General features: G+C 44.1%; 1 protein-coding gene across 1 annotated transcript in view; it reads right to left on the reverse strand.

The window, feature by feature from the left end:
• Window positions 1-14,925, reverse strand: part of OPN4 (opsin 4) — an 82,364-nt gene that overhangs the window by 19,606 nt on the left and 47,833 nt on the right. Inside the window, exons 3-5 of the mRNA XM_066620178.1 lie at window positions 5,575-5,717; window positions 2,895-3,028; window positions 888-1,091 (exon numbers count right to left, since the gene is read on the reverse strand). Of these exons, the coding sequence (XP_066476275.1) occupies window positions 888-1,091; window positions 2,895-3,028; window positions 5,575-5,714 (478 nt within the window). The 5' untranslated portion in view covers window positions 5,715-5,717. The remainder of the gene's footprint in view (window positions 1-887; window positions 1,092-2,894; window positions 3,029-5,574; window positions 5,718-14,925) is intronic.

The raw sequence follows: 14,925 nt of genomic DNA on the forward strand, positions 1-14,925 counted from the left end.
TCCAGCCTCCTCATCCAGCAGCCCACTTCCCAAAATTTTCCCCAATTCACTCAGTACCTCCATGCTGTTTTTGATGCACTGCCTCTTTTTCCCTCCCAAACCCAATTCCTGAGTTGGGAGGTTGGCAATGTGTTATTGCACCCTTTCTCCACATCAAAACTGTGATTGGAGGAAGCAATGCATATTCAACATTTTGACTCCCTTTACAAACTGGCACCCTACGTCCCAACATATTCCCCTCAATATGACAGCTTAGAGTGTAGCAAAGGGACAGAATGCTGGGAACTAGCTATCGTTAGCTTAGTCGGAACAGATAATTCCATGTAACCAAGGGCACAGTCCTAACCCCTTATGTCAGTGCTTTCCAGGATGCAGCATCTGTCCCACTGGCACCGCTATGCCAGTGCTGGAAAGCACTGACATAAGGGGTTAGGATTGCGCCCCAAGGCTCTCAGTATTGTTTCTGTCAACATTAACAATCACCACGGATCTATTGGAAAAAGGGGGGGGAGCTTTGTACTTATTCATGCCTGTTATTTATATTGTTTTGCTCAGCCTGACTACAGAAGGTTATGCAAATGTTAAGCAAGATATGTCTTTCATTATTTTTCATCCCTGATTTTTATCTTCTCTTTTCTGTGTAATACACTAATGAGTTTTCCAGCAAAAGCATTACTACAGTGTAATTTAACAGGATGTAAGTGCTACAGATCTTTTTCCCTTGGTTAAACATCTTAAAGATCTGCTAGCTGTGAATCAGTATCCTTCAGAGAGAATTTCTTATTAAATACGTAAATCCTCTTTATCTGTCACCAACTCTAAAAGGCCATTATATAGATTCTTGCATTTCTTCTCGAGTACTCAGATTTTTATTCTGTCTCACTTACTCCATCCAAAGAAGGGAGGGAGGCTCCAAGCCAAGGAATACAGCCAGACTCCTAATAAGATTAGAAAAGCTTTCTTCTTAGACATCACTCCAATGGAGGTCAGGGGCCGGGTAATCACAAAATACCTGTCCAGGGCTATCACTGTTAGTGTGATCATGGAGGCAATGCCAAAGAGTGCGCCACAGAAAGCGTACAGCTCACAACCTTTTCAGAAAGAGCACAGCACAGTTAGCAATCAAGTGCATTTCCTTTATTTATTTATTATCTTTGCATCCCATCTTTCTGCCAATAGGCACTCAAGGCAGCTTGCAACCCAAACATCTAAAACAGGGGTGTCAAACATAAGACCTGGGGGCCGGATGCGGCCCACGAAAGCTTTTTATACAGCCCTCAGGCTTTCAGCTGCTGAGTAGTGCTGTTACTGCTGAAGGGGCAGCCCACATGAAAATTGAGCTCTCCCATATCTTGAAATATGATCAAGATTCATATATTTTCTCTTTTGTTATTTGCAGCTAATGAGTTCCTAAGTGAGAAAAAGTGTTTATTTTTGGTTATGACTTGTTCAATGACATCACTTCTGGCCCTCAGCAGGCATCATGAATACTGTGAGGCCCTCCGTATGAAATGAGTTTGACACCCCCGATCTAAAACATATACAATATAAGCAATTCTGAAATTTACAAAAAAAAATCCAAAAACATATGAAGCCTCATAGGAACATATGAAGCTGACACAGTACAGTCATATCTAGTGTTGAAATAGAGCAGGCTGGAGGTCTCCTTGGAGTAATGGAACATTTGTTCCCTTACCTCATGTTGAGCCCCAGCCTGCTAAATCACTGGCTCAAGTCCAAGAAACTCTGTGTAGGGTGTTCAGGCCTGAGATGGAGGTTAGAATACAGTGGAGGCCACCTCTACCCACCCCAACCTCCTCCCCCCCCAGGCCTGATCTGCCCCTGTTCCACCTACTCACCACCCCTTCAGTGCCTGGCACAAAACACTGCGTGGCTGCCACAGGTCTGGATCCAGGAATGGCAGCATGGTGCTGGCCTTCCCGTTGGCGCACTTTACTCCAAAGTTGTTGAAAAGCGCTTTATGGTGCTTTAACTACAGCTAGCACTTGAGCAGCAGCCGCTGTGCCAGTGCTAGTGACCCATAGGATTGAGCCACCGGTCTAATGGTCCATCTAGGTCAATATTGTCTACACTAACTGGTATCGCCTTTTCTGGAGATTTGGACAGGGGTCTTTCATAGGCATACAGGAAACACTAAGAATTGAATCTAGGACCTCATGTACGCACAGCATGTACTCCAACACTGAACAATGTCCCCTCCCAGATGCTTTTGTGTGTAGATAAAATTTGATTTTTGCAGGCAAAACTTTCAGTCATTTCATTTTATTAATTGAATTTATATCCTGATTTTCTTCCATGGAGGAACTCAGGAATACAGGGCTTTCTGGAGAATGTATTTCCCAGGTGGTATCCTATCCAGGCATCAACCAGGTCTAGACCTACCTAGCCTCAACAAGCTACCTAGCTGCATAATGCTGCTCTCACATCATTATGTGATGATAATGGATAATTTCCCATTAGGGTAATTTCAGGAATTTATTTCTGTTTGCTGTGACTGTTTTTGTTAAAATGGAATATAAATATTTTACTCAACAAAAACAACAGGAAGCAGCAACCAGTCCCAGATGGAGAATTCAAGGGTTTGTCACATTCACACAAGTGTTTTACATGTATATCTCAATAATGTAATGTGATGAGTTGGCAAAGGGCATTAACAAGAAGCGTTATCCCAAAATGTTCCTTTGGTTTGTATCTTATGAAGAAAAAGGGGAAAAGCATGGCAATCTGACAGACATTTCACAAAAGTTTGACAATTGGAAGAATGAATGTTTGCACGCCCCCAACTCATTACATCAGCTTCTGGTCAAGCCTGTTACAGGTTTCAAGTCAGTTCATTAAATCACAATGATTTCTCAGAATGTATTGATACTTACCTTTCTCACCAAATGTCCATCGTTTGTTGAGGCTGCTAGTAAAGAAGACTGGACACTGAGTGATAGACATTAGAAAGTCACTAACAGACAGATTGATTATGAACATGTTGGCGGGGGTCCGGAGGCCTCTGCTCCTATGAGAGAAGAAGGAACAGGGATAACACAGCAAAGGAGTTTTTCTCTGCAGCAAGTCTTAATATCTTCATTTGGATCAAGTTGCAACTGACAATTTGCAATGAATTTTTATCCTAAAAAGGGTACGAACGCCATGATCCTAAATAAGTGAATCAATGTGCTGGGTTGCAATGATCAATGCTGGCTACGAACAACATCCAGAAAGATGCCTGAGAGAGATCACAAACAAGGCAAGCTGGTGATATCCGTACCTTGTTAATTCCATGGAAGTTTGGAGCCCAGAGAACTATGTTTTCCTGTGAGTCTTGCATTTCTGAGTCCAATGGTGCCCCAATTGAGGGAGGGAAAAGTAGGTAGAGAAAGACTGAGATTTGCTTCCCTACTGTTATCTTCCAGCTGCCAGATGAATTGGGAAGGGAAAGATGGACAGTGGAAAAGGAAAAGAGGAAGGACTGGCAGTGCTGGTGGGGTGTAAACTGGGTCTAGGCCCAAATCTTGAAGGATCTGGACTTGTCTCATAGTGAGGTAGGATTTTTTCAGCTGCAGAAGTTTGTATTTCAATTGTCTGCAACTAAAACTTCACCCCCCCAAATTCATATTCTTGGAGGCCACTCCATTCTAAAGACAGTGGTTCAGCGGACAGAACTATATTTTGTTACACAAACTGAGCTCCTCACGACTGATCAGGATTCAAAAAAAATATTGGCATGGGCTTCCCAGTTATAGAGCACATGCATTTGAGTATAGCATTACTTGCAATTATTTACATATAAGATTTAAAAGAAAGAGCAATGTAACAGTGAAACATGGAATAGCTTTACTATTAAAAAAAAACATTTTTCTTTTTCCTTAGCAGTGAAACAGTAGGCAAACTTTTTACTGCACCCCTATTAGAATTTGGCAGAGCTATTACAGGCTGTGTAAAATTACCACCTCTTCTGATGTTCCCATACATACATACATACAGTGCAGAGGAGTACAGTGCAGAGGGTGAACAGACTTTGATCACTAGCCCAGTGACACAGATACAATGCTCAACTCTTTGAATGCTCTGACCTGCTGTTCCCTGATGTCTCTGATTAAGAGGAAATTGAAGCAGATGTACTATGGATTTTCTGCATCTGGGTCATACTGAACTGAGAGGGCATTTTCCACTTCTAGCCAGATTAGCAGCAGCTTCCAAATATAGGGATTAAGCCAAATGACTATATGTGCCTCCAATATATTATTTCATACTGATTGTTGTGCCAGCCACACTCAACCTTTGGTCTTATTCTCCTGTCAACAAACACTATTTAATTTAAAAAAACCAAAACCCAAGTAAGTAGCTCTAATAATTTGAATGACCATGATTTTAGTGTGATTCATGGAATATGGTATGGACTCTGCATCTTTTTCAAAATTCTGAGGACATCATCTTTCATATTCTTTGCTTGTAGATCTCATGGCTGTGGGAGAAAATGCACTTGAAATTGGATAGTGCCTGATTACTAGACCCAGGTGATGGTAGCAGTCAAATAATGAGTCTGTTAGTAATAGTATAATGAGACCATGTCAAAGATGCTTCTTCCTATCCTATTCCCATCAGGTGCTGGCTCTATACACCTATGTCCCAATGTTTCATGTACTCCATGCCACCCCTGGTCTAGCTTTCACTGAGATTGTTAATCTGTGACCTGGTCTAAATGATACACTCATTTTGCAGTGAGTTGATAATTCGTGAGATATTTGGGTTTGTTTAGCTGCATTATCACATGAGATTTCCTCTCTATTCCACTTCAGAACTTCACCCCAGTTCTCCTGTGATAAAAACAATGCATGGCATTTGTATTGTTAAGATTGAGCTGCAGCTTTTACAGATGAGGTTCATGTGAATGAATGTTCCTTCATACAAAAAATCCCTCGAATACAGAAAACTAACACGTCAGAGAGAAGACTAAAGTGAAACCTTCTCTCTGACTTCTAGCTGCCTATTGGATTTTTTTTCTGTGGAGGAGCATTCAGTCATATGAGTTCACACTTGCTATCTGAAGCATTACAAAAATTAGCCTGCACAATACATGTATGTGCCTATACACACACACAACTCAAAATACTGAGCATACAATTCAAGATTCCTTGAATATATCACAATTATATTATCTGCAGAAGACCTTCTATTGAGGGTATCTCATTTCAGTACTGTTTCATTTCAGTACTCATTTCAGTACTCATTTGGGAATGGAAACCTTGATTTCTCAGTCACTTTCTTAACTGTTTTCCTTTACAAATGTGCCCTGTTTATTCAATTAGTTATTTCAAGGGCTTCCCAAGAGCTTGCAGTGCATAACAGTTTAAGAAGGAACAAAATACAATAAAAGCAAAGCACCCAACTGAATTACTGCATTACCTTGTGCCTACTTAACCTTGATTACTAAAAACGTCTCCCAAACAGGAATAATTTGCAATAATTTGCAACATCAGAAGCTGTCTGATGTTGCCATGGTTCTCCAGTACAGCTAGTATGAAAAAACCCTATCCCAGCAGAAAGAACTATACTGCATACCTGCAGAAAGCATAGATGACCAGGAGGTTACCAAGAGTTCCTGCGATCCCCACTGCGAGAATGACAGCTCCGATGGTGTAGTGAGCATGAGCCGGAACATCCACCGTTGGGAAGAGGTGTGGGAAGTTATACATTGTCATTTTCTATAGGGAAGACAGGGTAGCAGAAATTCACAAAGGCACTTTTGTCTTTTCCTGAATGGTTGGTATTCCAATGGCTCTTGGAGTTTAAAGAATCACGTCAAAATCAGGATGGAACAAACATTTCAGAGAAACTCATGCCTTTCAAATTACGTTGAGTTTCACTCAGCATTTGAATTCAACCGTTTTAGCTATGGCTGAAACTCTTGGATCAATGAGGTACACAGTATTTGTTTCCACTTTCACTAGAGAGTGTGAAGTTTATGCAAAAGAAAAGCTAAATGACACCTACCTACCCCTCCTCAAAAAGAGACTACACCGTGATCTATTTGACAGTAAGGACATATATACTACACATTTTTATTGGTTTTATTCCAGTGTAATGGGCATTCAGAAAGCAACCTCTGCCAACGCACGCTGCAGGCCTGCTGGTGGGGAGATCGGAGCAGCCTCCTGCACACTGGACAATCCATGGAGACCCACCAGAACAAATAAGCCTGAGTTGGGGGTTGGAGGGAGGCAGGGAGGTGTTGAACAGGGCAGGGTCCACCTTCCCAGGCCAACATGAACTTGTGCCAGCAACTGAGCTGGTGCAGGTCTGAGTTGACCCACAGTCGCTGCTGGGGCTTACCTTAGGGTAAGGGGGCAAATGTCCCCTTACCCCAAGAAGATCTTCAGCAGCCAAAAATCCTCCATGGGATATAGCAGTAGCCATGCCAGTGCCCCTGTATCACTGCACAGGGATTTAGGTAGGATTGGGCTGTTAGTCTGTGGTGCAGGGATGCCTTCTGCAAGACAGTAGATCCAATGTGTTCAGAGCTGTGTTTGCTCTGTGCTGGAAAAAAAAAATCAACATTGGCACCAATTTTTGTTCCAAGAAAAGCCTAATGCTGCAATCACTGTACAGCAAGTAAATTTAAACATCAAATTTACAACAACAAATGTTGAGATTTTTGAATAATTTGTACATCGGCTCAGGCTATGTCAGACTGTGTACATCAGGCTTTTTGAACACAGTTACTTAGATTGCACAATTTATTCAAGTCAAGAGGACAGCAAATGAGCTATATGGGGCAACGAATCCCTGACCCAGTCACTGAAAATCTTATTCAGTTATCGCTCTAGCTTTTCCAATTTTAATTGGCATTGCCCACTTCCTTTTTCAAACATATCTTCATAAAAAGAGCTTGGGGTGGGGGGGAAGAGGGAAGCCTGCGATTTCCAGGAACCTGATTTCTGTCCTTAGGACCACATTCCTCAAGATGGTAAATCCAAGATCTTACCCGAAATGGTTGTTTCAGTTCTTGCTCAGTTCTCATTCTGCCATCCCATTGCCTGCAGTATTGCTGCCTAAACACTGCTCTTGCTGTCTTAGTAGCAAAAGAATATTAACCTGAACTGGAGAGGGGAGGATGCTATTTTGTCAACATTATTACGTATCCTTCAAAGCATCCCCATTCATAGCGGAGACTAGTGAAGTTAAAGATTGGAGGATAGCAAATGTCACGCCTATTTTTAAAAAGGGAAAGAGGGGGGACCCGGGAAACTATAGGCCGATCAGCCTAACATCCATACCAGGTAAGATGGTGGAATGCCTCATCAAAGATAGGATCTCAAAACACATAGACGAACAGGCCTTGCTGAGGGAGAGTCAGCATGGCTTCTGTAAGGGTAAGTCTTGCCTCACAAACCTTACAGAATTCTTTGAAAAGGTCAACAGGCATGTGGATGCGGGAGAACCCGTGGACATTATATATCTGGACTTTCAGAAGGCGTTTGACACGGTCCCTCACCAAAGGCTACTGAAAAAACTCCACAGTCAGGGAATTAGAGGACAGGTCCTCTCGTGGATTGAGAACTGGTTGGAGGCCAGGAAGCAGAGAGTGGGTGTCAATGGGCAATTTTCACAATGGAGAGAGGTGAAAAGCGGTGTGCCCCAAGGATCTGCCCTGGGACCGGTGCTTTTCAACCTCTTCATAAATGACCTGGAGACAGGGTTGAGCAGTGAAGTGGCTAAGTTTGCAGACGACACCAAAATTTTCCGAGTGGTAAAGACCAGAAGTGATTGTGAGGAGCTCCAGAAGGATCTCTCCAGACTGGCAGAATGGGCAGCAAAATGGCAGATGCGCTTCAATGTCAGTAAGTGTAAAGTCATGCACATTGGGGCAAAAAATCAAAACTTTAGATATAGGCTGATGGGTTCTGAGCTGTCTGTGACAGATCAGGAGAGAGATCTTGGGGTGGTGGTGGACAGGTCGATGAAAGTGTCGACCCAATGTGTGGCGGCAGTGAAGAAGGCCAATTCTATGCTTGGGATCATTAGGAAGGGTATTGAGAACAAAACGGTTAGTATTATAATGCCGTTGTACAAATCGATGGTAAGGCCACACCTGGAGTATTGTGTCCAGTTCTGGTCGCCGCATCTCAAAAAAGACATAGTGGAAATGGAAAAGGTGCAAAAGAGAGCGACTAAGATGATTACGGGGCTGGGGCACCTTCCTTATGAGGAAAGGCTACGGCGTTTGGGCCTCTTCAGCCTAGAAAAGAGACGCTTGAGGGGGGACATGATTGAGACATACAAAATTATGCAGGGGATGGACAGAGTGGATAGGGAGATGCTCTTTACACTCTCACATAATACCAGAACCAGGGGACATCCACTAAAATTGAGTGTTGGGAGGGTTAGGACAGAAAAAAGAAAATATTTCTTTACTCAGCGTGTGGTCGGTCTGTGGAACTCCTTGCCACAGGATGTGGTGCTGGCGTCTAGCCTAGACGCCTTTAAAAGGGGATTGGACGAGTTTCTGGAGGAAAAATCCATTATGGGGTACAAGCCATGATGTGTATGCGCAACCTCCTGATTTTAGGAATGGGTTAAGTCAGAATGCCAGATGTAGGGGAGGGCACCAGGATGAGGTCTCTTGTTATCTGGTTTGCTCCCTGGGGCATTTGGTGGGCCGCTGTGAGATACAGGAAGCTGGACTAGATGGGCCTATGGCCTGATCCAGTGGGGCTGTTCTTATGTTCTTATGTTCTTAAGCTGGGTACATTACTACTTGTTTAAAAGGACACAACCATTCAATGAATTCTAAAGTAATACCTCTCAGAAGAACACTATTGTGCACTTAATCTAGTGAGTATACAAACACAAAACATTCAAGTTACTTTAATAGATTGTAATAAGTCAGACTATAGGTGGAAATCTGCTTCCTCAAAGAAAAATCTCCCTGCAAGCGGAAAACTAGCACAGCAGGGTGTGTGCTAGGAAAGAATATCCCCTGGTGTGCTAGTATTCTTTATTATTTGTGGGGAGTATTTATTTGGGGGAGTGTCCACAATGTGATTCCCCCCTGCAGTTTGAAGTGGTTCAGTCTATTCTCCCACCTCAGCATTCTACCACTTCATTTGGTTGCATGTGTAGATAAGATCTAAAATGATTATTGGGAAGACCTGGGACTATTATTATTGGGACTATTATTATTGGGATTATTGGGAAGACTTCTGAATCAACATTATGGGAGATACAATCTACAGTGTTCTACAAGCCAGGAAGGAATGAGGTGCAAAAAAGAATCCTGCACCTGAGGCATCAAGCCACTTGGTGCCAGTATACCTTCACTGTACAGAGAGAAAGTTAAGGCAGCCTTCTGAAGCTACAGCTTAATTCACCTAAGAATCCAAGCTCCCTTCATGCAACCACTGAAAACAAATAGAGACGAATGTCTTCCTGTTTAGAAACACTGACATATTTCAAATCACTCATGATAATCATGAAAGCAAATGCAGAGAAAATTCCTTTTTATGGGATTTATTCAGGCAGGTCCTCTAGGGAGCCTTTTGCATGAACAGGTTTTTCCTAGCAAGACAGAAAGCTGTTTGCTCAAGTCTCTGGTAAGTATCCAGCATATTGTCTGGGCACCGTCCAATGAACACTTGAGACAACACACATGGGAGAAAGGGCCACTTTATTAGCATTTTAATACAGAAAGGAGGCTGAGACCTGCAGTTGCAGGGGCAGCAAAAACCCCTGCGTGGTGCAGAGGCAGGGCCACTGGGCGGCCCCAGAACCAAATCTGTCCCCCGGGCTGGATGTGCACCCGACTCCAAGCTGCGCCCCGTTTTTGGGCTGAATTGGGCTGGGGGTAGTGCCCTCCTACATGCCGGTGCAAGATGGGAAGCCCCAGTTCCTTGCATCCCCATATGCCCATTTAGGAGTTACTGGATCTGTGCTGGCTTGCACTCACAGGAGCTTGGGCCAGTGGGTGGATGCACGGAGAGCCGGGGGGGGGCTGGGACCTGGCAGTTATGCCGGATCCCAACCCCCGTTCCCAGGGCAAGTGGAGTGGCTTCGAGCTGCTCCGCTCTCCTCAGACTTGTGCCACCTCCGGAGGTGGCACGGGTCTGAGGAGACCCATAGGGGTGAGCAGCCCTTACCCACGGGTAAGGGGAAGAGCTTCCCCTTGCCCGCGGCTGAGCCACTGCCTGCTGCAATCCCGCGTTGGATGCAGCGCAAGCCTTTTGGCTTGCCTGCTCCAGCGCGGGTTAGGATTGTGCCCAAAATCTCCCTTTGTCTGACAAAAGGAGCATGCTCTGATGGAAGGAATCTTTTTCTAGAGAATGTCAACCAAATGAGAAGAACTTTTGGATTCAACCCTGAGGAGTAGAGATAAAACATTAGTGACTCAATCATTAAAGATGCTAGGTGCTTTTCATCTGTCACAAAAGGCAACACACTGGAGCATGCTAGTGGCCTGGCCACTGGAAGCAAACAGTGGACAGCTCCATGTGCCAGCATACACTTGACACCTATTAGCATAGGTAAGTGAGCACAGGGGGTGGGGTGGGAGGGAGAACAAGATGGGGAATGGGTGAAATGGGGCAGTGATGGGGCAGGGAGAAGGGCAGTTTGGGACCAGAAAGGGCGCGAGTTTGGCAGCAGCAGCATTTGCCATATCCCAATCCCCTCCCTGGCTGTGATCTCCCAATCTGTGTCCATGTGGATGTATGTCAGCAATATTGCTGGTGCAGGTTCAAGTAGAGTCAGTGGCCCAGCTTGGGCTTACCCCAAGGAGGCCTCTGGAGGCTGAAATTTTTCAGTGGGATACAGTGGGTACCATGTTGGTGCTACTGGTGTGGGGAGTTAGTTAGGATTGGACAGTATAGCTAAAATCCTATCCACTCTTACCAGGAAGTAAGTCCAATTGACTATAATGGGACTTACTTTTGAGAAGACAGGCATAGGATTGGGCCCTAACATTCTAACCATAAAAAGGAACATTAGAGTGAATTAAAAAAAACACACACACACAACCTACACCAGCCATTTTCAACCACTGCGCCGTGGCACACACGAGCGGTCCTCAGGTGTGCCACAGGAATTTGGGGGAAGGTCATTTATTAATTGGGCCAATGGGAAATGTGAGCTCCCACTGGCAGCATGGTGTGCCTTGTCAATTGTCAAAAACCTGTTGGTGTGCCTTGACCATTTTAGTGCCTTGTCAGTGTGCCGTGAGATGAAAAAGGTTAAAAATCACCGACCTACACCATCTTCAAAAGAGCTTGCCTCAAGTTTTAAAATCTCATAAAGGTGGACAATGAGACATATGTTTCATTGAAACCACTTTCATAAGTGACATTGAAATCAGTTTTGTCAACTGAAATTCTAATGTCAAGTCTGAATAAACCAGAATCCTTTGCCTTTCTATCTCATGTTCACTTCCAGAATTAAGCATTCAACACTAAAAGGCAAAGTTGCTTGTGACAACAAAGCTCTTCACTGAGCATACTCTGTACTTCAAAGCAGCTTATATCACATGGGAAAGAAAATCTTTGTTTATCTCTTTTCCGTATATATATTTTCCCGTTTCATTTTTTTAATGCACACAAAATGAAATGTCAGATTCATCCAGTACCTAGAAGGGAAATGCTTGCAAAATATCCTGACCCTACTATGTTTACCTCACTAAGCATTCTCCCATTTTCCAATATTTCCACATAATCCACTCATAATATCATGGAGCAAACCAGGTCACTTTTCATAAACAATCATTCTGTTTTTAAAGGTTTAGTGACTTCTAAAAATAATGTACCATTTGCACAAATCAATTACGCTTAAGAACTATGCAGAGGGGGGCAATAACATCTCTCCGAATCTCCAAGGTTGTTCCCCAAAGACTCTGTTTCACTATGAAAACAAATAAAGATAGTGCCACATCTATTATCTTTATGAAAATTAAGGAGAAGAACAGCTCTCATGTTTCTTTTATGTGTACATTGGTAAGAGAGGAGAACATTGCAATTAAGAACTAAGCTTTCATTCCAGTTTTATCTGGTACAGAATAGCTAACGAGCAGTTATGATCACTATAATAGGTGGACTGTATGTGTGATATTGCAAGGATGCCTAGGGGATGCAATGTGTTTCTGTGAGCTGCACTCACAGAGACATAGAATACCCCTGCCATGAAGTTCTGATGATGGCAGTCAGGTTGCTCAGTGTAATCCACAGGTTATGCTCTTACTGCAGTGTTGCTCCGAAGGGGGAGGTCTTGGAGGTCTCATTTGGGAAAGGGAACTTTTGTTCCCCTGCCCAGTAGTAAGCTCCCATCGCCCTGCTGGGTCTACTCAGATCTGTGCCAGCTATTGTGTTGGCGCAAGTTCAAGTAGACCCAGGAAGGTGGATTAAGGCCGGGAAGGGGGTTAAGATATTGGCAGAGCTGCTGGCATAGATACTGTCCCCTCCCTGGCCGCAATTCGTCCCCCTCCCTGCCTTGTTCCACCCACCCCTGCCTCTCAACTGCCTGCCACACTGACTTAATAGCATGGGAGGTCACTGGCGGGGTGCTAGCATGTGGCTGCTTGTGGTGACAGCCCAACTGTGCTGAATGGTGTGTTGTCATTTGTGACAGCCATAAAAGAACTTGTACCACCAGAACACTTGTTCTGGCAGTGCAGGGCCCCAACAGGATTGGGCTGGCAGACTCTTGAAAATATCAGCAGCATGGAAGGAGCTAGTGACAGACAATGATGACAGAGTGAGGGCTGGGATAGAAGGCAGGTTACAAGGGTCAGGAACAAGTACTGAGCTGTGCCCATGGCATGCCATGCCCATGGCATGGGGCAGTAAATGCTTCCCCCAGTGCTATTTCAGAGCTCCAAATTCTGCCTCTGGCATATAGTACATTTTAAAAATGAACTTCCAGTTTGTCTTTTTATTACGATTTTAATTTTTAAACCGCTTTGCCTCAACAGGTTCTCATTTTTAAAAATAAAAAGAGAAATTGTGGCTCTCGGTTTCATCACACCATTCAAAAGCTGTTCAGCATTTCCTAGTGCAGGTATTTTGCTCCACAATTTGTTCAACTATGTCTCATTTGTTGCCATTTTCCTGATAGCTAGCAACAACACAAGAACATAAGTCTTGCTGGATCAGGCCCAGGGTAGTGTTCCCTGTAAGATGCGTGGTTGCATGGCCATGTGGCCACACAGCTCTGAGCTGAGCTCCATGCAGCATGGAGATTGGCAATGCAGAAGTTCAGCAATGATTCATGACATAATTGTTGAGTGTTTGGTGATGGTGCCGATGGTGTTGATGTTTGGGGGTGGTGCTGCGGCACAGTCATAACACCACACACAAGAAGAAGAGGTCCATGAACTGGCATGGACCCCTTAGAGCAGTGGTTTTCAACTGCTGTGCCTGCTGTTGCTTGCTCCTGAACAAGACGAAGGCTGCAAATCTATCCTTGTTTACCTGGGAGTAAGCCCCAATGACTATTATGGGGCTTACTTATGAGTAGACATGCCTAGGCTTGGGTATTGAGGTGGTTGTTGCCTGCCCTGTGTACTGATTGGGCAGCCAGAGAAACCTGGAGGAGATCTGGGCAGAGCGAGTGAGAAGAGGGAGCCAGGAGCAGGCAAGCAGGTAGGAAGCGAGTACTGAGGCCACCAGCCGAAGAATTGGCTTGCTAAAAAGGTCCTGGAAAGCCCCTTTTCCTGCCACTACCCAAAGCGACCCTCCCTGCCTTGCCTTTTGCCTTCTAGAGGAAGAGTGTTGGGCCACAATCCTATCCACACTCACCTGGGAGTAAGCCCCATTGACTATAATGGAGCTCACTTCCGAGTAGACAGTCACACTGAGTTGCACTCTTTTTCCTTAAATACACAAGCAGGCAATTGGCACTTCTCTTCTCCTCCACCCCACCCGTCCTACAAGCACATTCCCGCCCCAAATCTCATAATCACAGTTAGCACCTCTCTTACTGTCCGTCCCCACCTTCCAAAGGTCCAGAAACACTTGCCTCACATTCTCTCCCCCCCCACTCCAGCTGAATTTTGCAGTTGTTTCAGTCATGTCTCTTCATTGCCCCTCACCCCACTATGTGCTCAGTCTGACCTCTTTGTCAGCACTTTCTGGCATAACACTTTAATAACAACATTTTTCCTCTTTTCCAGAATCACATATACTTTCCTCTCCAAGCTTCTTGTGAGTTTCTTTGTCATGTAATGATTTAATTGTACTAATTATATTAATTAAAAATTAATTGTAATTTAGTGATTTAATGTAAGGAAAAAACTGGTATTGTGCCTTGACAATTTTAGTGCCTTGTCAGTGTGCCATGAGCTGAAAAAGGTTGAAAATGGCTGCTTTAGAGGGAATAATGCCCAAGAGCCCATCTAGTCCAGCCTCCTATATCTTACAGTGGCCCCCCAAATGCATCTGGGAGAACGCAAAACAAGATACCTGTAGCTTGTTTCTACTCTCTTGCATCTGGCATTCAGAGATAGGCTACCTCTAAAACCTGGAGGTTGCATACAATCATCATCACTTGTAACCTGTGATGGACTTTTCCTCCATAAATCTTATCCCCTTTTAAAGGTATCTAGGCCAGGCAGCATCACAGTGCCGAAGGAGTTCCATGGATTAATTACATGTTGGGTAAAGAAATATTTTCTTTTGTCTGTCCTAACTCTCCCACCAGTCAAGTTTAGTGCATGTCTCCTGGTTCTGGTATTCTATGAGAGGGGAAAGAACTTCCCTGTATTCACTCTATTCGTTCCATCTATAATTTTATATGTCTCAATCACGGCCCCCCCTTAGGCATCTTCTTTCTAGACTGAGGAGCCCCAAATACTAGCCTTTCCTTTTAAGGGAGGCACCCCAGCCCACAAATCGTTTGGTCACTCTCTTTTGTACCTTTTCCAGTTCCACTGCA

Source organism: Tiliqua scincoides, chromosome 3 (assembly GCF_035046505.1).
Source record: "Tiliqua scincoides isolate rTilSci1 chromosome 3, rTilSci1.hap2, whole genome shotgun sequence".
Taxonomy (NCBI): Eukaryota; Metazoa; Chordata; class Lepidosauria; order Squamata; family Scincidae; genus Tiliqua; species Tiliqua scincoides.